Source organism: Manihot esculenta, chromosome 7, assembly GCF_001659605.2.
Source record: "Manihot esculenta cultivar AM560-2 chromosome 7, M.esculenta_v8, whole genome shotgun sequence".
Classification (NCBI taxonomy): domain Eukaryota; kingdom Viridiplantae; phylum Streptophyta; class Magnoliopsida; order Malpighiales; family Euphorbiaceae; genus Manihot; species Manihot esculenta.
The window spans coordinates 32,532,824-32,556,652 of NC_035167.2; the positions used below are offsets into that span (position 1 = coordinate 32,532,824).

A 23,829-nucleotide genomic window follows, 5' to 3' on the forward strand; every position below is an offset into this window, starting at 1 on the left:
TATATTAAACAATACATCAGCAAAAATTTTAAATATAACTTAATTAAATCATACTTAATTTTTCTCAAATCATGATTTATTTCACAATAAATTAAAAAATTATATTTTCATCAATATTAATTATAATTAAAAAATAATCAAATTATTTAATATTGTCCATGTTAAATAATTATTTTTAATTTTGAACATAATAACGTATATGTAGACACACTTATATTTTTTTAAAAATGATCTAATCACTAATTATTTATATTTTATGGAAAAAAATAAAATTTCAAAGGTTCAAACTATGACTAAAAATAATAAAGGGGCATTCATGTAATTTCTTAATTACTGTGCACTTTTCCTCCAGAGTTGGTCAGTTTCTCTCCAATTTGGGGGATAATTTTGAGGGGAAAATAACAATAATTTTCCTCTTCCTCTAGAATTTTCCTTTCTTATCCAAACAGGGGAAAATGTCTTGTCAGGCACACTTTTTCTCTGTTATTTTCCTTTTTCCCCTCTTTCACTTTATCCAAACACTACGTTAACTACTTGCCTTTTATTTTATGGTTCGAGGATTTAATTTTAAATTAATATAATTTATTTATTTATAAATTTTTTTTTATAAAAAAAATTGTGGGATTTAAATTGTATTTATTTATGAAAAATAAATTTTATATGTAAAACATTTTTTTTCAAAATATTTTTTTAAAAAATAATTCATAAACAGTTGTACTAGATATTTTTCAGGACTATTTATCATATCATAAATTATTATTGTATTTTATTTATCTTATGATTATTATTATATTTCATATTATTAACTCAAATATATTATTAAAAAAAATTATACAAACTATACTAATAATAACTATTATTTACTTTTAAGTTAAAAAATAAAAAAAATAAATTGACATGTAATAATGTTATAAAATTTAAAATAGGAAAATACTTTAATTTTAATTTAAAAAACAAAAACACATTAATAAATTTATACATAATATTGTGTATAAAATTTTTTAAAATTTAAAAAATAACTTAATTTTCTTTTTAATGAAAAAAATATTTTTCGTGCAACGACAACCGACGTTAACGGCATTTGTCCATCACTAACACAAAGGAGCAAAACGAGGTTCTCATCTGGCAATGGAATGAAGGTAGGAGGAGATGCTATTGTGGAGAGAGCCATAGCCAAGGTAATCGATGACGATATTTTAGCATCTAATGCTTGTTAATGGCCACTTGTGGCGTGGATAGGAATATAATTACGCACAGCACATGCACTTGCTTGTCTCTTGTCTGCAAATTGCGGCATCTTATGCCCTTCTGTTCTTGGATTCAGTAAGCTAAAATATTGAGAGTTTGTCTTATAAATAAAGTTACGTGAATTTTAATTATAGGGTTCGTGAGTTTCAATTCCAATCTTAATGGGGTGCTGTTCTATTTTACAGTTTTTTTTTTCATAGAATCAGAACTGGGGCTTATTTTCTTGTTTTGCTTTGTAATCCTATGGTTTTCTTCTTGTCTCTTTCAGCTACCTGTACTCTGCTGATATGGATTCTACCACATCTCAACGTCTAATCCCTTTAGGCCACTCCAAAATTATTCATCTGGTTTGCATAAGCTAGTTAATTATTCTTCTTATTGTTTGCAGTTTTGAAATCATTCGATCTTATCATATTTTTACAGGTGAGGCATGCTCAAGCAAATCACAATGTTGCAGGGAAGAAGGATCATGATGCATTATTATCTCCTGAATTTTTTGATGCATCGCTCTCCTCTTTGGGCTTGGAGCAGGTAAGATTTACCTGCTATTTACATCTGATATTTTGTTTCTCTATTGGAACATTTCATCAGTTTATTATTAGGTTAGGGAAATCTCATCCCATGGATTGTATCTGCTAAATGAGAATGAAGCTGCCAGTTGCACTACAAATATTTATGCTTTCATTGTTTTACACTGCTCCGTATGTAGAGTTATGCACCATTGTAGTATGTTAATTGTTGAGTATCTATTTTAATGGAAGAATCCGGGATTTCGTTTGTAATTATTGAGCTAAGCAAAATAATAAACACCATCTCTTCCCTCGCATGTGGATGATGGAGTGTATAAGGAGACAGGGAAACCCAAGATGACTATTGAGAAATGTCATCAAAGATTACAAGTTTGTGATATTGATGAGGACTTGCTGCCAAACAGAACTGCATGGAAAAAAATTATCCATGTAGCTGACGCCACTAGTTTGGGAATAAGGCTTAGCTTTTATTATCATTGGTTGTTGTTGTGTTTTGTGTTGTTCTTGGCACATAATCCTCTATATTTTCCAATCAGAATTGGAGGTTCAGTAGAACTTCTTGATGATTGGCTTAGCACTTCTACCATTATTTTTCATTATTTCATTTCTCATTTTATTGGTAGTAATTATTGTCTTGCTATCGAAAGAATGCTTTAGAATGATCTGTTTTAACTCAACAGGTCAGCAATCTCAGCAACCATGTTTATGCATCTGGACTGTTAAAGAAAATTGATTTGGTCATCACATCCCCTTTGCTAAGGTATTAATTCACGTGAGCCTAAGTTCCTGATAGATATTCCTTGATTCTTTAAGAACACAGATCTGTCGTGACTGAAGGTTCAAAATTTTGCAGGGCTATGCAAACAGCAGTTGGAGTCTTTGGTAGAGAAAGATCATCAGGTCTCAAGTGCCCGCCAATTATAGCAGTTGAACTTTGTCGAGAACGTACGGTATGTATTGTGACATTCTATTAACCGAACTCATCCCTGTAATCTGAATGCTTTTCTTTCTCTGTATCTTCCCACAATGCAGGGAGTTCATCCATGCGATAAGAGGAAAACCATTAGGGAGTATTCATCTCTTTTCCCTCAAATCGATTTTTCTCTGGCAAGTCAATTAGGATTTAAATGTTATTAGTTTTGGTTGGAAGTCTCAAGTTATAATTCTGCTAACATTAGTAATTCTTTCTTTCTCTGACACCTATTCTTTTATTTTCTTTATAGATAGAAAGCGATGACGACAATTTGTGGAAAGCAGATGTTAGGGAGACTGAAGAAGAAGTTGCTGCTAGGGGCTTGAAATTTATGAACTGGTGAATGTATCTTTATCTTGATTAAGTTATCAGCATACACAAGAGTCTCTGCTTTGCCAGGGTGACATTCTCTTCTGACTAAAGGCATATGGATTATTAACCGGATCTTAAACAATATGTCTATTCTATAGGTTAAAGACACGCCACGAGACAGAAATTGCAGTTGTTACTCATCACAGGTTCTTGCAGTATACTTTAAGTGCCATAAGAAATGACTTTCATCCCTCGCTCAGAAGTGAAATATGCAAAGAGTTAAGTATATTGTTAACATTAGCTTGTTCAGTCCTTTCATTATTAACAATCTGATTTTAACTGATAAAAATGAGTCTTTACTCTTTAAGTGCTGGCTTTTCTGTTACTAATCAAAATGGTTACTGTAAATATTCATGTTTAGATTCTCGAACTGTGAGCTTCGTTCGATGATCATGGTTGATAAGAGGTGAGGATACTTGACAGAATTGAAAAAAAGAAGATACTCCATTACAGTTCAATTTTCTGATTTCCTACAAATCCTAAAAGGTGCAGGATGGTGAATTCCCCAACAACTGATAGTAACGGAGAACGTGCTTAAGACATGATCTTGCCGGTTATGCTGCAGAGTGGCTTATTGCAGGAAGTTGTCATGTGTCATTTACCTTCCTTAGTTCTTGATTTTATTTTTAAGTAATTTGATCCAAGTAATTGATAATGAATTTAGTTGCACTTGTTGAACTTCAAATAAAAGGAACCAAAACTCTAAGTTCCTTGATCTAAGTCTTACAAGGAGCTGTGGATCAGCATAGGTATCAATGAAATTAAACTTGAAGCTTCATTTTTTATGAACCAGAACCCATTAATTTCCTTTTTTTGAGAATCAAAGAAGATAAAGGTCCAAGCAAGCTCTTGATGGCTAGTTTTGCTGCAAACTTAAGCAAAGTGGAAGCAATCTTCTTATCCTTGCTTCTGTTTGATGAGACTGTTTGTTCGAATGGGTGGGAAAAGGCCCTTGTAGGAATAAAAAAAATAAGTTCAATTATAAAATGCCACATTTTTTTAGGTCTACAAATTTGATTTAGTGAGTTTTTTAATTAAATTAATTTCACTAAATAAATTCATTTAAATATTTATGACATGACCAATTTAAAAATGTCATGTCATACGACTAAAAAAGAACAAGAAAGAACAAGTTAATCAATAATTGGTAATACTTCTCAACCACCAATTGAGACTTTTTTCCAAATCCTTAATAATAGAGAGGTCTTCCTTCTTAAAGAAAATCAAAATAAAGAACATCAAGTTTCGAGCTACAAAAACTCTATCAATAGAATAATACGTTACTAAAATAACTCTACAAAACGTCCATCCAAGTTTTAAGACTATTAAATTTACAAGTTCTCGAATTTCTCAAAAGAAGAAATATTCTCTATCCTAAACTTCTCAAAAGAAGAAGTATTCTCTGTCGATTAAAGAATAAACTTTTCAATTCCTTCAATTATACAAGTCTAAGGAAAGAATCAAATGATCAAATCTTTTTGTATCAAGAAATTCATTGTTAGAGATCGAGTTTTGCTTTCTTTATTAAATTAATATTTGCTCATATTTTCTTTTTCTTTAATTTCAAACACGAAATTTGTGTGTATAAATTTATTGCATGCCCAATGAGATCTCTTTACCTTTCATCTCTTCCCTTTATGAAGAATCAAGAGATTAACTTCCGTGGTTTCAAGGAAATACAACAACTACCATAGAAAATTCAAATAAAAAGTCATATGCAACTATTGAGACTTCTAATAAATTTAAGGAATTTGATACTATGACCATCATGACGACTAGTACAACCTCTCTAGAAGAGTAAATTGCCAAAATGAGTATATTTTTAGAGATGCTGGTTGACTCAATCAAACAGAAAGATAATTAGATTGCTTATTTGATGAGCAAGGTAGACGGGTTGAGGAACCTTAAATCCAAAGTCATTAAAAAGACGTGGAGAGTTTCGCTGCTACTGCTGCAAAAAACTTGCAAGAAGTTGTTGTGGCTCTATTCCTCTAAACCAACTCAAGAATATCATTAAGGAGATCCTCAAGGATCAATAAGTATCACCCAACCTTTCTACACATACTCTAAACCTTACACTTAAAGGATTAACCTCATGAAAATGTCTGCTAACTATTAGCCCCTTAAATTTCAACAGTTTGATGATAAAGGTAATCTGAGACATGGGCCCATTTTGTGGAAAGCTACAATAATGCTGATATTGAAGAAGTTCTCATAGTCAAGCAGTTTGTTCAATCATTAAAAGGAAATGTCTTTTATTGGTATGCTAACTTGGACCAGGCACTATTGACAGTTGGGAGCGACTTGAATGGAAATTTCTCAATCAATTTTACAGTACATGTCAAGTTGTTAGCATGATTGAGCTCATAAACATCTATCAATGGGCAGAAAAACCTGTGATAGATTACATTCATAGGTGAAAAAACTTAAATCTTAACTGCAAAGATAGCCTCTCAAAAACGTCCTCTTTAGATATATGTATACAAGACATGCATTAGTAGTTGAATTACATTCTTCAAGGTATCAAGTCTAAGATACTTTTGAAGAATTAGCTATTCATACTCATATCATGGAGCTTAACATTGTTATAGTAAAAGATAAGGATTTCCAATGCAAAAGCTAAGGAAAAGTATGAATTTTGCCAAGGGGACAAAACTTCTTCAAAATTTGATAAAAAAAAATACAATCTATGGTTGTCAATATAACACCATTCAAGTTCTTTACCAATACCAAGTTGGAAGAGAAGAAAGAAAAAAATAATACTCCTACCAAGGGTTATAGTCGAAAGAAGAGTATTTTGAAAGAAAGACAGGAGAAACAATATCCTTACTTTGATTCTCATATACCAGGAATGTTGGACAATTTACTGCAAGCTAATCTCATCGAATTGTCATGAATGAAACATTCAGAAGAGGCTGACTGTGTGAATGATCCAAGCTATTATAAGTATCATTGATAGATTAGTCATCCTGTGCAAAAGTGCTTCATCTTGATTGGTAAAATTATGGAGATACATGTGAGAGAGGAAGTCACTTTTGATGAAGAAACTGCAACTTCAAATATGATTATTATCGAAAGAATCAATCAGCATGTGGGCCTACCTGTCATGATGTTAAAATTGGGTCTTTTGAACTAATTCAAATCCTGAGTAATGCATCTCTGTCTCATACCTCATCTTAACCCGAGACTAACAATCAATCACATGCTAAGGGCATTAGACTAAGAGACAATGGAAAGGAGGTAGAATTGGACGAAGAATGAACTCTTGTTACTCGTAAAGGGGTAAAAAGAAGAGAGAATCATTGGTAATGAAAACCCCAATTAAATCTAGAATGGTTGAAAATGCCTACAAAGAAAGCAAGGTCATAGAAATTGCAATAAATTTTAAAAAGGTTGTATATCAAAAAATTCTTTAAATACCAAGCTAAGTCCTAACACAAGAAAAGTTAATTGCTAGAACTTTCCAAAAAGTCTGATTTGATATAATGGAAAAAAAAATAAAAGAATATTATATTAAATTCAAAAATTTTATTTCCTTTACAGCTTATTTGATTCAAAATTTTCTATTTTCTGTGAAAAGTATATATTTTTAAAAAATTTGCTTATTGAAAAATATGATATAAATATATTTAATATACAAATAAACTTCACAAAAATAAGATTACTTACAAATTATAACAGATAATAATGTTCATAATATAATTTCAAGTTTAACAAATTAAAGAATAAATTAGTAAAATCCATAAAACTTAACTGCAACTTACTAAGCCTCACTGAATTAAGTTACTTCCGAAGAATGTTCCACTTTCCAAGAAATTAACTTAAAAATGTAAACCAAATAATAGAGACTTTTGCACTTCCTAGAAAATATTTACTTTCTTGGCTTACTTATCCCCAACCCAATAAGTTTACTTTTCCCAAGCCAACCAATACCTTAATAAGCTATTAAAGGGCATGGTCGGAAACTTTTGAACCATGCAGGAAGCACAAAGAGAATGAAAAATATACAATGAATTAAATAAGATAAAATGCAGGAATTTTCAATAGTCTTTCATTCGAATGACTTAAATTTGTTAGTATTTACAAAGAATATGTGCAGCTTAACTGAAATTCAAGGGAAAGGATTAAGATTGCATACAAACCAAAGTCAGAGCTCACTATAATTGCGCCACACAGCACGAAATTCTTCCCTGAATGTGTTAAGTCGTGCCTTCAGATTAGGTGTTTTGACACTTGAATGAATAACAGTAACTGCAACCATAAATATATTTACCTCATTACAACTGAAAATTTTTTTTTACTTATTTAATACTACTACATAGGAAATGTGAAATTTACCAATGATGCCAATCCCAAATGCCCATAAAACAGACAGCACGCTGCCAGAAGTGAACCACAGAATAAAACTGGCTGCAAAACATTTGTAAAATATTTGGTCAGGCAACATGCATTAGAATCTTTACAGCCAGTTAACACACGGAGGAATTTAACTACCAGCTGAGAATAAAAAGACGAACACCCCACGAGGTTGGCCACAAATGTATACTGATTTTTTGGCAGAAGGACGACCACGGATGACAGGCCTGGTAAATTAGAATTGTAGTAAGAACAATTTCTATCTATTTCAGAAATAAGAATAGAAGGTCAACTAAGCACCAACTAACATGTGAGGAGGCCTCATCTTTGCTGCCAAATGTGGAGAGAACTTTCTTACAGTTTTTGTTACTTTTTCACTGAAAGTAGCTGCAAAACTGCGAAATAAATACATAGCACCCACCAGGTTTTAGAGGAAACAAATATTTTATCCACTTCATATATTAAGAACCAACTAAAGTGATACACATATCTGCTAGGATTGAGCCATAACAGATATAGTTTTAGAGAAATTGAGAGGGAAATAGGAGAACGTAGAGAATACAAAGAAAGGATAGAGAGAAGCTGAGAGCAAAAGGATCGGAATTTTGTTATTTTCTTGGATAATCTCGCATTAGTTAATAGCTGTTATTCATACAACTTATGCCCTCAAATGTAAGAATAATTGTTCCCGCCAATTCCTCTAACTACTTGCAGCTCACTAGTCACTGCTAACTTAACACACTCCAGCCTAGCTTCTACTACCTCTTTACATAATTACAGCCCTTGCTCATCCTCTCTTACAACTTGTATTCTTTAACTCTACTAATTATTTCTTTTTAAACCTAATTTTCTTGTATGTGACAATAAATCATGTTCCAGGCAAAGAGGTTGTCACCAGATTAACTTCCATGCTTTAAAAAATAACAAGGAAATTACATGGGGAATAGTCCCTAAGACACATGCACCAAAGAAGAAACTAGTCTTTGTCGTTACCTTATTAGAAGAAGAATTACGAAATGGAACATTTGACCAAGTAAATACGTAGTTTTAGTAACATACTTTTTTCACTGTTTTATCCATGCCTCTCTCTTCACTGAAAATGTAATTTCTTTATTGCAAGTAAGGTTACCTATGTTTGACTCATGGCTAGACTACAAGCTGGAAAAGTAGACAACCAATCTAATGAAGTTCAACCTAGAGCGCTCATGGAACACCACCTTTATATTGACTACACAAAAAAATGCCCAATCTTCTGTGTCCACTTTAAGCATGAGACTTCAATGATGTAATCCTTGAGAATTTACACGCAAACATGTTCTGTGATACAAAGTAACAATTTAGACGTTTCTGCAGTCCATGTCTCCGGTTCTTTTCATATGCAACAGCAAAATGAATTTCAGTCGTATAGAATGAAGTTATGATCCAATTCAAAAAAATTTTGAATCCATGTTATTAAATGGGTAATATATACAAAAGTAACAACTTGGATGTTTCTAAAGTCCATGCCTACAGCAAAATCAATTTCAGTCATGTAGCATGAAGTTATACCCAATCCAACCTAGCATGAAGATATTAACCCAATTCAAACAAAATTTGAAGGGAAATCCATGTTACCACATATGAGTAGTAATTTTATTAGCTATCAATTACTCAATTTGAAACCAGAAAGAGGAACAGATAATAATTGAGGCATTAGCCCAGCAAACTATCTCAAACAACCAAAAATTCGCATAATGAAAGTAGCATACCTATCATTAAAAAAAGCAATGCTTAAAGCTGTAAAAGCAGCAGCAAGAATAGCCATCGGCCTTGTGAGACATGCAAACCCTGAAACCAAATGTACAAATAAACTCCTAATTAAGGAGATGAAGACCCATCCAAAATTAAAAAATTCATTAGTAGCTGTGCTTCTTTGCTTACCAAGAACGAACACTATCAAGATGAAGTAATTTGTCCTGTAGCTGCCAAAAAAAAAAAAAAAATCTCAAACCCAGATATATAATAAAACCGAAACAGCAATTCAAAAAAAAAAATCCTTAGATTATACAGCAACTAAACAAATAAAAGAGAGAGAAAAAAAAAAATATATATATATATATAATATCTTTCAGCACAAATACAAAGGGTCTATCTTTCCTAGAAGAAAAAAGCAATTCGGAAGGAAAGAGAAAGTATTTACTAATAGAGATTGCATTTGAAGCGGCTGTTCCACTTGGGATAAGATCGAGGGATGGTGAATTTAGAGAAGAACTCATTGACAGAACGAGGAGGCATAGACCAATCTACTTCCTTCAAAGCACCGATTAGATCTTCAGCTGTTACAGTTTCCCAATCCATCTCTCTTTCTCAATCTAAACAACAGTATTATAGCTTATCAGATTGTTGGACAGGACGCACCAAATAAAATCGAGAAATCAAAAAAATTTCACAAATTTTCGAGTTTTAACGAGGCAACTCGTCCTGTATGAGAAAACTTCTAAATGCTGCAATTGCTCTGATCGACCACGAAGAAGCTTCCAGACTTCTGCCCGATTAAGAAACCGTGCGCTGTTGGGCAGTTGATTATTCTATAAGTAGAAAAGGCGATAAAAACCGAACGCAGACAATCAAACACCAAAAACTCAAAAAGTACAAAAATTTAGTGCCTTGTGTCTGAGCCCGGGTTCGAACCGGGGACCTCTAGTGTGTGAGACTAGCGTGATAACCAACTACACCACCCAGACCCATTGGTACATTGTGCTTCGATTCAAAACCATGGTATGACCATGGCCTCAGCTATCCACGGACGCACGATATGTGAGCTTTACGTACCTGTAAAATATTGAACTTACAGCAGCTTTGCCAAATTCACAGAGTTAAACTGATCAGTGCAACACTTGTAATAAAGCAAGCTACCTTTTCTTGCTGCATATATTCTTTAGCAGAGTCCATGCCATATTGCCTGCTTCTTCCAACCCGTCTCCAAAGCTGCAGCTGGTCATTTGTGCCTCGAACAGGCAATCAAGAAGCTCGCACGCTGGCCAAGCTATGCCAACGCCAAGATGAAATGCCGTTTGGGTAGGATTTCCCTCAGCCTCTTCTTCCTGTCTTCAAGGGCGAGCTCAGATTGTTTCGGATCGATGTATCAACAGCCATGGACATCTTAGTTTTCTTATTTGGACATGGAGCTCATCGTCCTGGAAGCATGGAATCTGTACAAGATGGCTCTCTCTTGCCATAAGTCCTGGTATCCAGCTAAGTCTGGAATAGTTCATTAAAATTTCAAATGGTTTAGGAATATAATGAGTTTTAATTTAAAATTAAATAATTTCAATTAAATAAATAAATATATATAAGTTACGGACAAACTTGTGAAAAATGCCGTTAGCTATTGAATATTTGTAAAGTCTAAAAATATAATTAAATTATATAAAATTAAATTTTAAAAATTTTAAATTTAACTCATAAAAATTTGTATAAAATTTAAATTTAATTTTTTTATAATATTATTCTCAATTTTAAAGTTAATTTTCTTATAATATTTATTTTAATTTACTTAAAAATTATTAATTTATGAGTATGCTCATAAATTTAAAAATGAATTCATTTCATGAATTTAGTTTATAAATTTTAACAAATAAAATATTATAGTGTTTAAATTTAATTTATTTATTAAATAAATTTAAAAATTAATTAAAAATTTAATTAATTTAAAAATTAAGTTTTGTCGCATTAATTCAAAACAATAAAATTATTTAATTGTGTCTCTTATAGTGTAACATGCAATAAGGTGGCGTTGATGTTTAAATTTTTGAAACATTCATTAATCATATCAGTGTTCAATGTCTATCCTTAATCCTACCCATTCCCAAATTTTCAGTAGCCAAATTCAGATACAATAAATTCACAGTAGCAGAATTCACGGATAACAAATTCAATCATTCTAATAACAAATTCACAGCGGGAGGATGACAGTCGCAACAATAACTTCATAGACAAAAAATTCCATAATCAGAACAGTTTGTTCTAAAACAAATCAACTGATTACAGTTTAGAGAGGGACGATGGCGCAGCACTGACAACTGACTAAGGAAGACAGCATCGTTGCGTCCTTCGATGGCGTCGTCGAGGAAAGCCTGGGCCTTCGATGGCTTGTGTTTGTATGGGTCTCCATTGCGTCAAGAACAGCTTGTGTTAGATTAAGAAAGGATTTAATGTTGAATTTCTTTCAGCAAGGTGATGGCATGTAAGAAGCATTTAATTTATCTTGCGATATCTGTACCAATATTTATTTTCTCTACCTCGATTCATCAGGTCATTGTTACTGGCTCATTACATCTTGCCGATGATCTGCTGAGATTAGTCAAGTAGTTAGGCCTAATTGAAGCTGTGCTCGCAATTGTGCTCCCACAATATGCTTTGTTGTTAAATCTGTTGACTGATCATGCTAGAGTTTTTTTATTTACAAAATTACTTCTAAGTAGAAATTCTTGCATCAGGATAAACATGTACAAACTGTGTTTCTTTTATAACTGTTGGTTCCCCGGAGTGAGCTTTGCGTACCTGTAAAATATGGTAATCTCTGAAATGGTAGCTTGGGTTTCTTACTTTTTAGGAGAGTAAAGAACAACCTAACGAGGCTTCTTGTTTCTAATCGGAAAAATAATTTTGCAGCTTTGTATTGACATGACAGATAAGAGCAATTACCTGAACTTGGGAATAGGAGCTAGGAACCTTAAACCATTGAACCTGGGCATCTTAATCCATGATATATCAAGGATTAGAGGCATTCAATACTGTCTGCGGCTTATGCAGAGTCTTGTCTATTGTGCATGTTCACTAACAGCCAAGTGCTATCTTTAAGTGTTAACATTATTCACACTTCTTACTTGGAAAATTTTCACTGCTAGGCATCTTAACTGCCGTTATCGCACATAAACTTTCTTTAATGTCCAATTTCAGGTTGGAGATTGGATTACCTTGGGATGGATCTCAAGGGGTGTCATCTGGTCTTCTGTGGCAGTAGGCAATCAGGGGAGTGCCTCCTGGTAAGTGATATGCTACATAATTTAAATGTTTATATAGGTGCTTTAAATTTTTTGAATATAATTCCTTTTCTTTTTGTTTGGTATAAAAAGAATCTGGACCTTTCATTATATTATGGCATTTGAATATCTGGAATTTATGTGGAAACATCCACTTTTTTGAAGATCAAAAGCATTCATAGCTGACTGCAGCACATACAAAGTCTTGAGCTTGTTCAATATTTATTGAGACAACGCTTTTCATCCCCTTTTCTCAATTACACTGTTTCAGGTATCCTTCCACTTGGTTCTCCCCTTTTTTAGGCCATAGGAACTTTACACTTGCACAATTAGGCACTTGTATACACATTCATTCCAAGATTACAGCAGAAAGTAGCAACTGCAAACTGGTTTTTGTTCCTCTATCACTTCATTGGCATAATGAAACAGTGTGGGATAAATTGGTAGCATGAAAAGGGATTCTAACAGTTGCTCCACACAAAACCTTCTGCGCCAACAAGGAAGAAATTGGCAATGCGTAGAACTTAGCAGTTGAATAAACAAAGAATTTTAAGATTAAACTGTAAACTTGTTTAGTTAAAATCTCTAATAAACTCTGCTGAGAGGCAGAGACTAAAAGGATGATTGGCATTTCTGTTCTCCAAAGAAAAAAGAAAAGGAAAGTGATGTACCTTCCATTTGTTTTAAGCAAAGAATAAGAGAAAGTTGATTGCTTTTTCACTTTAATTTTGCATTTTCTCTGCTCTGCTCCAAAGCCAGGTTCCTTGCCCTTGTTCATAGCAATGAATCAATAAAGGTTGCAGATAGGGAAAGATAGGAAAGAAGATGAAATATACAAGATTTCAATGCTGTAATTCCTTAGGTAATAATACCTATCAAAAGCATATCATTCAAATCAGTCATCTTGGAGATATTTTCAACTCTTTGGTTGTCATCTTTCCTATAAGAAGAAAAAATGGTTGAGGCTTTTGTTTCCTCTGCCATTGAAAGAATTGTTGATGTACTTGTTCGTGAAGCAAGTTTACTTTATGGCGTGCGGGATGAAGTTCAGCAGTTGCAGACTGAATTGAACAGGATTCGGTGCTTCTTGCAAGATGCAGACAGCAAACAAGATCAAGATGAACGTGTTCGCAACTGGGTAGCTGAAATCAGAGACATTGCATATGAAGCTGATGATGTTATTGACTCCTTTCTTCTTCACAGAGCTCAAACAGGCTCAAGAAGAAGGGTATGTGGGCTTATCAAGAGGACTACCTCCATTTTCAGTGAAGTTCCTGATCTCCACGAAATTGGAACCCAGATCAAATCCATCCAAGCTAAGATTGTGAGTGTCTCTGCAAGTATGCAGAATTATGGCATCAAACTTGATGCAGAAGGAGAAGGGTTAAGATCTAAAAGTGAAATGCAAAGGCGATTGAGAAGATCATATCCACATGATCAGGAAGATGATGTTATTAGCTTGGGGGTAACCATCAGGAATGTGAAATCTCAATTATTGATGGAGGAAGAGCAACGCAGAGTTGTTTCTTTAGTGGGTATGGGAGGGTTAGGTAAAACTACCCTCGCTAAAACGATATACAATGATATTCATGTGAGGCAGCATTTTGATTGTTTTTCTTGGTCTTTCTTATCTCAGCAATTCTCCACAAGGGATGTTTTGGTTGGTATTCTGATGGAAGTTGCATCTAAGCAGGACAAATTTGAGTTGGTAAAACTGGAAGAGGAGAAACTTCTTCAATCGAGGTTGGAGAGGATAGAACATGACGTGGATTCAATGAAAGTGCAAGATTTGTCTAAAGAACAAAAGAAACGGATAAAAGAAGAACAGTTGTCTGAATCTATTTTCAAATCCATGTTGAAACAAGAGAAAAAGATAGAGGAAGAACAATTGTTTAGATCAATGATGCAACAATTGAAAGTAGAACCCATGTTTAATTCAATGTTGGAAAGGATGAAAGAAGAAAAACTAGTTGAAACACTTTTCAAAGTGTTAAAGAGTAAGCGATACTTGGTGGTTCTTGATGATATTTGGAAGAATGAAGCTTGGGACAGTTTAAAACATGCTTTTCCTTCAATGGGCAAGAAAGGGAGCAAAGTTTTATTAACCACCAGGAACAAAGAAGTTGCTTCTTATGCAGATCCATGGAGCACTCCGGTGGAACCATCTCTTCTAACAAATGATGAGGCCTGGCAACTTCTCAGCAAGAAAGCATTCCCAAGAGCTATTCTCATCCAACATGGTTGCCCACCAGAACATGAGAAGCTGGGAAGGGAAATGGTGAAAAAATGTAGAGGATTGCCTTTAGCAGTTGTTGTACTTGGAGGTTTATTGGCAACAAAGAAGACATTGAAGGAGTGGGAGGCGGTGCTCAGAAATATTAATGCACAATTTGTCAAGTGGGAACAAAATCATCAGTATGGAGGAGTATATGGCATATTAGCTTTGAGCTATCATGATATGCCTTTCTATCTAAAACCATTCTTTCTCTATTTTTCTCAATTTCCAGAAGATTGGGAGATTCACAAGAGGGTATTGATTCGGATGTGGATTGCTGAAGGATTTGTGCCACAAGCATGGGCAAGAGAAGGAGAAGAAACCATGGAAGATGTAGGTGAGCAATGTCTGGAAGAGCTTGTTGGCAGGTGCATGATTCAAGTTAGTCAAAGGGATCACACTGGAATAGGCATCAAAATATGTCGTGTTCATGATCTGATGCGAGACATGTGTATTCTGAAAGCTAGAGAGGAGAATTTTCTTGGGGTTTTTGAGCACTACCGCAAGAATATTGTGGCACGAAGAATTGCTATTCATCCTAAAATATCCCCGGAATTTGCTGGACAGTGTTCTGTACCATTGCAGCAAGGCAGTTATTGGGGCCTTCGTTCTGTTTCCTACTTCCCGGAAGAGCAAATGTATTGGTTGACAAATGATCAGAGAAACCATCTCTTCAGAGAGTCTAGAATGCTCAGAGTATTGAATCTTAAGGGTGTTAGTGTTGGAAATCTACCAAATGAAATTGGTGATCTGATTCATTTGAGGTATCTTGGGTTAAGAAAAACTAAAATACTATCTTTGCCTATGTCCATAGGTAAGCTGAGGAGACTATGTACTCTTGATGTACGAGATAATCATTTAGTCAGGCTGCCTGAAGTACTGTGGAAGCTAGAAGATTTGAGACATTTGCTGATAGACCTGTATAATAATATTCTGGGGCATTGCCACATGGATACGTTGAGAAACCTGGAGACTTTGAGGTGGGCAGATTGTCAGAATCTAGTTCTGAAAAATGCAATGCAGAATTTGACCAATCTACAAAACTTAGCAATCAAGTTTGGGAGCCGGAAAGTAATTGATAAGGTTATGAAATCTCCAATTTTCTCAACAGGTCGTCTTCGTTCGTTGAAAATACAGGGAAAGCAAAGCTCATTTCCAAACTTGGAGCCGCTTTCTCGTTCTCAACGTTTGACGAAGCTAGAGTTGCATGGAATTATACCAGAAGATCCAGAGTCCTTAGGATATCTACCAAGAAGCATCACCAAGTTAGTTTGGAGCAATTCTCAGTTAATGCAAGATCCCATGAGTTTTCTGGAGAAGCTGCCTCATTTAAGGTTTCTATACTTGGGGGAGGATTCATACAAGGGGACTAAAATGCTCTGCTCTGCACATGGATTTCCTCAACTAGAGATTCTTGAACTTGAAGGGCTTGCAGCGTTACAAGAATGGGAAATAAAGGAAGGTGCATTGCCATGTCTCAAGATTTTGCGTCTAGAAAAGCTGGGGAAACTGAAGATGATCCCTGAAGGATTAAAATATGTCACTAATTGATCAAACATAATTTAGCCACATTTTTATCATAATTATTATTGCTTATTTACACATTTTTTAGTTTAATTTATGGTTTTTATCTTGTTTTTACAGAAAAGGAAGAAATTGGAAAATGGGAGAAAAAGTGCAGAAAAATTACAAAAGGATGATTTGCCCAGTGATTTGCCCAAGATCACCAGAAAATCTGCTCCAATCACTGCCCAGATCAAAGTTAAAGCAGAAACCCGGAGGCAACAGACAGCAGTGATTTGCCCAGCGATTTGCCCAAGAAACTCGAAGATCACTGGTCAAATCACTCGCAGAGACATAGAGGACTGACTCACAGAGAAGTGATTGGGTCAGTGATTTGCCCAAAAACACTCAAATCACCGGGCAAATCACTTTGACAGCAGAAACTTACAGCAGAGCGGGAAAATGGGCAGAAAACAGAAATCCGAATTTTTAGAAGTCCAAATCCAATCCAATCACTTCCAACACAAAACCAAGAGTCACGAAAGAGTCTCTCATCCAAGGAATTCCAATTGCAATTAAAATCAACATCAAAAGAGGAGTCAAACACCAAATCAAAGAGGGATTTCAAAACCCTAGATGGAGAGAAATTCTGCAGCTATAAAAGGAGAGCCTCCAAACCAGCAATATCATCTTCGGCTGAGGAATTGAACTCGCCAGAAACTCTCCAGCATCTTCCTTTTTCTTTTCTTTTCATCTTTTTGTGTATTTAGTCCACCATGAGTGGCTAAACTCCTTCTTTTCTAGTTGAAGTTGGTGAATTTCAGATTTTGTGATGAATTGGGAGATTTAAATCTCCATTGTTAAACTTCTATTTATTTTCAATATTTATGCAATTTGAGCTTTCCATAAATATTACTTTGCTTTTAGAATCAATAAGGGTCCATTGCTTTTAAATTGCTTAAGTAATATTGTTTGAATGATTTAGGTCCGTAATTGCTTAGGTTGTTCAAATACACATTTAATCAAATTGCATAATCTAAACTTGACCACGCGGTTGGCAAGGATAGAATTGGGTTTCTCTAAGTCTTAATGCAGTCAACAGTTGTTCGATGCTACAATGCCCCAAGGACGTTCCTTGGCAACTTGTTGATTAGTGTTTGATTAGCGAACGTTTCTTAATCAAACTAGAACTAAGGAGGAATTTGGATTGTGAGAAGCGTCTTCCACATCCAAAACTAATTTATTGGAATAAATAGGAGAGTTAAAGAATCAATGATCAATTATAAACAATCTGAAATAAGATCCATACTTCAACTAGAAGCTTTTCTCTTATTGATTTACTCATCTTTAAATTATTGCTTTCTTTTGCTATTTAGTTTTAATTCATCAACTCAAACCCCCCCTATTTTATTTACTTGTTATTTACTTGACCTAGTCATTATTAGGAAAATCATTGGTGTCAATTCTCTGTGGTTCGACCCTATTACCACTATCTACAAGTTTATTGTTGATTGTTTAATAGGTTTATTTTTGACGGCTTCGACAACCGCCTATCAAAAATTGGCGCCGTTGCCGGGGAATTGATTTAAACTAACGTATTTTCCTTTTATGATCAGGGCTGATCGTAAAGAAGCTCTTCTTTACGATCCAGAAATTGAACACACTGTCAAGACCTTACAAGCATGGCTACGGTAAGTATGTCTTTTCTCTCTTCTCAAATTTCAGAACTAACCTCTATTGTGAGAAATTATAGTCAAGCTCGACAAGTTCAACAACTTCAACAAGCACATGCATTTGAAGGATTCTATGGACAGCCAAGACATAATCCCTACCTTGACACATACAATACAGGTTGGGGAGACAATCTGAGCTATGGCTATGCTAGGACAGACCACTACCATGACTACCAAAGAGATCTGCAATACAATCCAAGTTGGGGGGACAATCCGAATTATGGCTATGCAAGGGCTGACTACTACCAAAACTATCAAGCCCGAGCAACACCTCAAAACTCCCATATGGAACTTGAAGAGATGGTGAGAAAATTGGAAATTTCTGGGAAAATTCTCCAACAGCAAGTGGATCAAGCGGTCAACTCAATGAACGCGCACATATTAAGAAGGGAGGAAGAGCTTCAAGATCTATGGGACGATGACGAAGAAACAGACCAAGCTGCTGAATCTGCGGCACAAATCACCACTGTAGAACCTGCTGCTGTCCAAAAATCAGCACCAACCGAAGCTCCTGCTGCAAAAACAGTACCTGCTGTCCAAGTTGCTGAAAATAGAGACAGCAACTGCTGTCAAACTGCCACAACCACTGCTGCCCACAAATCAGCACCAGCCGAAGTACCTGTTACATCCCCTGCTGCTGTCCATAAACCAGCAACTGCTGAAAGTGCCCCAACTGAACCAAAATCTGCTGAAATTTCTGAAACAAACCAGCCCCCTGGAGAATCCAGCACAACCAGATTGCTAGCACAGGTAAGTTGTTGTCTACCCTCCCAAACTGAGATAAATCCAAGGCAAAATGCTAGTGCCATCACATTGAGGAGTGGAAAGGAGTTGCAAGACAATAGGGCTGAAAAATTGCAAAAACAGACCATGGAAGAAATTCTGCCAGAAAGTGATCAGGGCAATGATTTGCCCAGTTCACTCATAGGAACTGACCTGATCGCTGGGCAAACTAAGCTGTCCAGCAGTGATTTGCCCAATTCTCCAGAGAAGGCAGAAAGTGATTTGCCCAAATCAACAGACCAGGCAGAATCCAGTCAAAGGCAGAAACAACAACTTATGGAGAAATTCAAGATAAGGCAGAAACAACAACTTATGGAGAAATTCAAGGTACCTCCTCCCTTCCCAAAGAGGTTTGCAAGGTCCCAAAAGGAGAAAGAGGAAAAAGAGATATTGGAGACACTTCGCAAGGTAGAAATCAACATACCTCTACTTGATGCTATCAAACAAATACCAAGGTATGCTAAATTTCTCAAAGAGCTATGCACCAATAGGAGGAAACTTGCTGAAAATAAAAAGGTAAGTGTGGGGGAGTGTGTCTCAGCTGTCATTCAAAGGAAACTTCCCACCAAATGCAAGGATAGAGGAATGTTTGCCATTTCATGCAAGATAGGCAATGTGGGGATAAAGAAAGCCATGTGTGACCTTGGAGCTTCAATTAATGTTATGCCCCTTTCTATTTTTAACTTGTTAAATGCAGGTACACTCAAGGGCACCAGCATTGTGATCCAATTGGCTGACCGATCCATTGTCCACCCCAAGGGAGTGCTTGAAGATGTGTTGGTGCAAGTGGACCAACTAGTCTTCCCAGCTGATTTTTATGTGATTGACATGAAGGAGGATAAGGGCAACATCACCTCTGATATCTTACTTGGGAGACCATTCTTGAGCACAGCAAGAACAAAAATTGATGTGCATGATGGCACATTGACCATGGAGTTTGAAGGGGAAATTATAAAATTTAATGTTTATGATGCCATGAAATTCCCCAATGATGTTTCTCCTGTTTATGGCCTTGATGTTATTGATGATTTAAGTCAAGAAATTTTTGATTTTGATCAAGAAAATTTACTTTATGATGGTCTTTGCAGGAGAGGAGAAGTGGACAGCAACATCATTGAAACAGAAAAAACAGCAGACTGCTGTAACTTGCTGGATGTGGGCGATTTGCCCAGTGATTTGCCCAGAACACCAGAAAATCTGCTCAAATCACAGCCCAAATCAGACAGCAAACAGCAGAAATCAGCACAGACATCAACTGCACCAGAACTGAAACCATTGCCTAGCCACCTCAAATATGACTACTTGGGAGCTGGAAATACACTTCCAGTAATTATTTCCAACCAGCTCAACCAAGAAGAAGAAGAAAAACTCCTTGATGTGTTAAGGAAGCACAAAAAAGCAATTGGGTGGACCTTGGAGAACATAAAAGGCACTTTAAGACCATTCGGTGGAGGCTCATCTCACCAAAATCAGAGACAGGATGCAGCACATGGAGCACCTGTTGGACCTGCTGGTGGACCATTTTCTGCCCCAGCACCGTGACAGATAGCGATTTGCCCAGTGATTTGCCCGGTGCTTGCCCAAGTCACTGGTCAAATCACCCCCAGGCCAGGAAGTCCCTTTCCCTTTCCTTCTTAAATTTTTCCTTTATATATTTTACATTGGGGACAATGTTGGGACTAGGTGTGGGGGTACTGTTAGGTTCTTTTTGCATTGATTATATTATCTTTTGCTTTCTTTTTGTTTCTTTTTGCATCTTTTTACCCTATAAACACACACCAAAAATTTTTTCTTTTGCACACATTTTTTTCACTTCTTGCACACACACACAGAATTTTGTAGCTAATTGCTCTACCCAACATAGATAACAAGGTTGAAAGAGTGCCCTTATCTCATGACCCCATTGATTTGCCACCCCTTTAAGCCTAAATTGAATCATTCACAGTATGTTACCTTCACTTAGGGAGTTTTTCTCTGCTTTTCCTGAATCCTTAAATGTGCTAAGGTCAAGAGAAATAAAAATACAAATGCATGCAAACACAAAGCTAGTGTAACTCCCTATGAGTTGATTTGCCCAAACTATCATGAAAAACCAGCACAAAGCACAAATCATAAACCTGTTCCAATGGTCTAAGACTATGAACTGTGCCTAAAAGCCACTTGGAGAAGTTACTGACTGAGTAACCGGGGGTGTATCACCCATGTACACAATCGCGTAAAAAGGTCAGTAACTTTTTCAAGCAAATAAGTTTTGATGGTCTAGACTATGAACAGAGCTAGTAGCCACTTGAACAAGTGACTAACTGAGTAACCGGGGGTGTATCACCCATGTACACAATCGCGTAAAAAGGTTAGTGACTTTTTCAGGCAAGGATAAGAATAAGTGCTGCTGAAAATAAAAACAAAAATAAAAAGAAATAAAGAAAAGGGGCAAGTCACTCCTAGGGGTTGCATTAAAACTAACATAGAGGAATAAGCATGATTGAGCCAAAAACCTTTCTCTTGACCATGGTGGGTGAAAGGAAACAAGGAAAGGAGAGGATGACCTTAGTGCATGTACTCTATACTGTGATAATTCAGATTAGGAGTCTAGGGGGGGCTGATTAAGTGGTACTTAGGCTCTAAGGAAAAAGGGGGCTTGATTGGCTAAGTTATTTGTTGCTTGAGGACAAGCAAAAAGTTAGGTGTGGGGGTATTTGATCAAACATAATTTAGCCACATTTTTATCATAATTATTATTGCTTATTTACACATTTTTTAGTTTAATTTATGGTTTTTATCTTGTTTTTACAGAAAAGGAAGAAATTGGAAAATGGGAGAAAAAGTGCAGAAAAATTACAAAAGGATGATTTGCCCAGTGATTTGCCCAAGATCACCAGAAAATCTGCTCCAATCACTGCCCAGATCAAAGTTAAAGCAGAAACCCGGAGGCAACAGACAGCAGTGATTTGCCCAGCGATTTGCCCAAGAAACTCGAAGATCACTAGTCAAATCACTCGCAGAGACATAGAGGACTGACTCACAGAGAAGTGATTGGGTCAGTGATTTGCCCAAAAACACTCAAATCACCGGGCAAATCACTTTGACAGCAGAAACTTACAGCAGAGCGGGAAAATGGGCAGAAAACAGAAATCCGAATTTTCAGAAGTCCAAATCCAATCCAATCACTTCCAACACAAAACCAAGAGTCACGAAAGAGTCTCTCATCCAAGGAATTCCAATTGCAATTAAAATCAACATCAAAAGAGGAGTCAAACACCAAATCAAAGAGGGATTTCAAAACCCTAGATGGAGAGAAATTCTGCAGCTATAAAAGGAGAGCCTCCAAACCAGCAATATCATCTTCGGCTGAGGAATTGAACTCGCCAGAAACTCTCCAGCATCTTCCTTTTTCTTTTCTTTTCATCTTTTTGTGTATTTAGTCCACCATGAGTGGCTAAACTCCTTCTTTTCTAGTTGAAGTTGGTGAATTTCAGATTTTGTGATGAATTGGGAGATTTAAATCTCCATTGTTAAACTTCTATTTATTTTCAATATTTATGCAATTTGAGCTTTCCATAAATATTACTTTGCTTTTAGAATCAATAAGGGTTCATTGCTTTTAAATTGCTTAAGTAATATTGTTTGAATGATTTAGGTCCGTAATTGCTTAGGTTGTTCAAATACACATTTAATCAAATTGCATAATCTAAACTTGACCACGCGGTTGGCAAGGATAGAATTGGGTTTCTCTAAGTCTTAATGCAGTCAACAGTTGTTCGATGCTACAATGCCCCAAGGACGTTCCTTGGCAACTTGTTGATTAGTGTTTGATTAGCGAACGTTTCTTAATCAAACTAGAACTAAGGAGGAATTTGGATTGTGAGAAGCGTCTTCCACATCCAAAACTAATTTATTGGAATAAATAGGAGAGTTAAAGAATCAATGATCAATTATAAACAATCTGAAATAATATCCATACTTCAACTAGAAGCTTTTCTCTTATTGATTTACTCATCTTTAAATTATTGCTTTCTTTTGCTATTTAGTTTTAATTCATCAACTCAAACCCCCCCTGTTTTATTTACTTGTTATTTACTTGACCTAGTCATTATTAGGAAAATCATTGGTGTCAATTCTCTGTGGTTCGACCCTATTACCACTATCTACAAGTTTATTGTTGATTGTTTAATAGGTTTATTTTTGACGGCTTCGACAACCGCCTATCACTAATCTCCAAGAATTGAAAGTCATTAATATGACAGAAACATTTGCCAAGAGAATTAGAGTCATAAATGGAGAGGAAGGAGAGGATTTTGAGAAGGTAAGACACATACCCTCCATCTCAACCTGAAACTTCCCATGACAATCTACCACTCACCATGATTGATGAATTGGTAGCTATTCCTGAATACTTTGGTTTTTTTTTTTTTTTTGTGACGAATAATCAATATAGGTAATGCAAATTCTTTTATTGTAATTCAGTTGTGTTACTTATCCAATGTATGCTCTTCAGAAAACTTTGATAGACAAATAAATGTGTTAAGAATCAGCTGAGTAATGCAGAATTGTAGCAGCCTAATCTTGTGCTGCTAAACAACTGGGCAAATGAATTCTATTCTGCCACATGAATTTTAACAATTACAACATTTAATTATGTATTTTAATCCATTTAATAAAGTAAAGTTACTTTTAAACACATTTTAGCTAAACGCTTAACTAAGCTGGAGTTACTTGGAAAAATACCAAAGAGTCCGCAGTCCCTTCCTCACGACTTGGTAAATTTACCAGCAAATCTCCCCAAGTTAACTATGGATCCTATGAGTTATCCTAAAAAAGCTTCCTGATTTGAGGTTTCTATACTTGGTGGACACTTCATACCAGGGAACTGAAATGCTCTGCTCAGCTCTGCGCTGGGATTTCCTCAGCTTGAGATTCATTCTTGAACTTGAATGATTAGGAGTAGAAGAATAGAAAATAAAAGAAGGTGCAATGCCATCTCTCAAGAAAAGCTGCAGAAATTGAAAATCATAGCAGAAGGGATAAAATTTAA

The 23,829-nt window shown here is 35.5% G+C and overlaps 3 protein-coding genes and 1 non-coding gene across 8 annotated transcripts; 2 read left to right on the forward strand and 2 right to left on the reverse strand.

Moving 5' to 3' along the window:
• The first annotated feature begins 1,032 nt into the window (after positions 1-1,032).
• LOC110618649 (phosphoglycerate mutase-like protein 1) lies at positions 1,033-3,908 on the forward strand. Of its 4 annotated transcripts, none has more exons than XM_021761830.2 (10): positions 1,033-1,178; positions 1,517-1,595; positions 1,672-1,779; positions 2,459-2,538; positions 2,632-2,728; positions 2,811-2,885; positions 3,002-3,090; positions 3,222-3,341; positions 3,485-3,529; positions 3,610-3,908. In XM_021761830.2, the coding sequence occupies exons 2-10, from the start codon at positions 1,536-1,538 to the stop codon at positions 3,659-3,661; spliced, it is 726 nt and encodes a 241-aa protein (XP_021617522.1). In that variant the 5' UTR covers positions 1,033-1,178; positions 1,517-1,535; the 3' UTR covers positions 3,662-3,908. The 4 variants fall into 4 exon arrangements, with proteins under 4 accessions (XP_021617522.1, XP_021617519.1, XP_021617520.1 ...); XM_021761827.2 differs by lacking the exon at positions 1,033-1,178 and adding an exon at positions 1,185-1,323; XM_021761828.2 differs by lacking the exon at positions 1,033-1,178 and adding an exon at positions 1,185-1,323 and having other exon boundaries at positions 3,616-3,908.
• A 3,244-nt stretch (positions 3,909-7,152) lies between these two features.
• Positions 7,153-10,082, reverse strand: LOC110618579 (PRA1 family protein A3). 2 transcript variants are annotated; one of them, XM_021761737.2, is made up of 8 exons: positions 9,927-10,082; positions 9,659-9,830; positions 9,400-9,440; positions 9,228-9,306; positions 7,788-7,874; positions 7,618-7,706; positions 7,462-7,533; positions 7,153-7,374 (listed from the first exon to the last, which is right to left on the reverse strand). In XM_021761737.2, exons 2-8 carry the CDS (start codon positions 9,814-9,816, stop codon positions 7,271-7,273), a joined length of 630 nt encoding a protein of 209 aa, XP_021617429.1. In that variant the 5' UTR covers positions 9,817-9,830; positions 9,927-10,082; the 3' UTR covers positions 7,153-7,270. The 2 variants fall into 2 exon arrangements, with proteins under 2 accessions (XP_021617429.1, XP_021617428.1); XM_021761736.2 differs by having other exon boundaries at positions 9,659-10,081.
• A 46-nt stretch (positions 10,083-10,128) lies between these two features.
• TRNAV-CAC lies at positions 10,129-10,202 on the reverse strand. Its single transcript has one exon. It is a non-coding gene; the product is annotated as a tRNA-Val (tRNA).
• Positions 10,203-13,046: 2,844 nt separating this feature from the next.
• LOC110619104 (putative disease resistance protein At1g50180) lies at positions 13,047-23,374 on the forward strand. Its single transcript, XM_021762357.2, has 2 exons — positions 13,047-16,324; positions 22,997-23,374. Exons 1-2 carry the CDS (start codon positions 13,459-13,461, stop codon positions 23,128-23,130), a joined length of 3,000 nt encoding a protein of 999 aa, XP_021618049.1. The 5' UTR covers positions 13,047-13,458; the 3' UTR covers positions 23,131-23,374.
• The last annotated feature ends 455 nt before the right edge of the window (positions 23,375-23,829 follow it).

Coding starts and splice junctions, on each gene's coding strand:
- LOC110618649 (XM_021761827.2), top strand. CDS start 1,217: ATGGCCACTTGTGGCGTGGATAGGAATATAATTACGCACAGCACATGC. Junction 3,342..3,484: donor AGAAGTGAAATATGCAAAGA/GTTAAGTATATT, acceptor ATTCATGTTTAG/ATTCTCGAACTGTGAGCTTC. Junction 3,530..3,609: donor ATGATCATGGTTGATAAGAG/GTGAGGATACTT, acceptor AAATCCTAAAAG/GTGCAGGATGGTGAATTCCC.
- LOC110619104 (XM_021762357.2), top strand. CDS start 13,459: ATGGTTGAGGCTTTTGTTTCCTCTGCCATTGAAAGAATTGTTGATGTA. Junction 16,325..22,996: donor AGGATTAAAATATGTCACTA/ATTGATCAAACA, acceptor GGCTTCGACAAC/CGCCTATCACTAATCTCCAA.
- LOC110618579 (XM_021761737.2), bottom strand. CDS start 9,816: ATGGATTGGGAAACTGTAACAGCTGAAGATCTAATCGGTGCTTTGAAG. Junction 9,307..9,399: donor CTTGATAGTGTTCGTTCTTG/GTAAGCAAAGAA, acceptor ATTTGGTTTCAG/GGTTTGCATGTCTCACAAGG. Junction 7,534..7,617: donor CGTCTTTTTATTCTCAGCTG/GTAGTTAAATTC, acceptor AATGTTTTGCAG/CCAGTTTTATTCTGTGGTTC.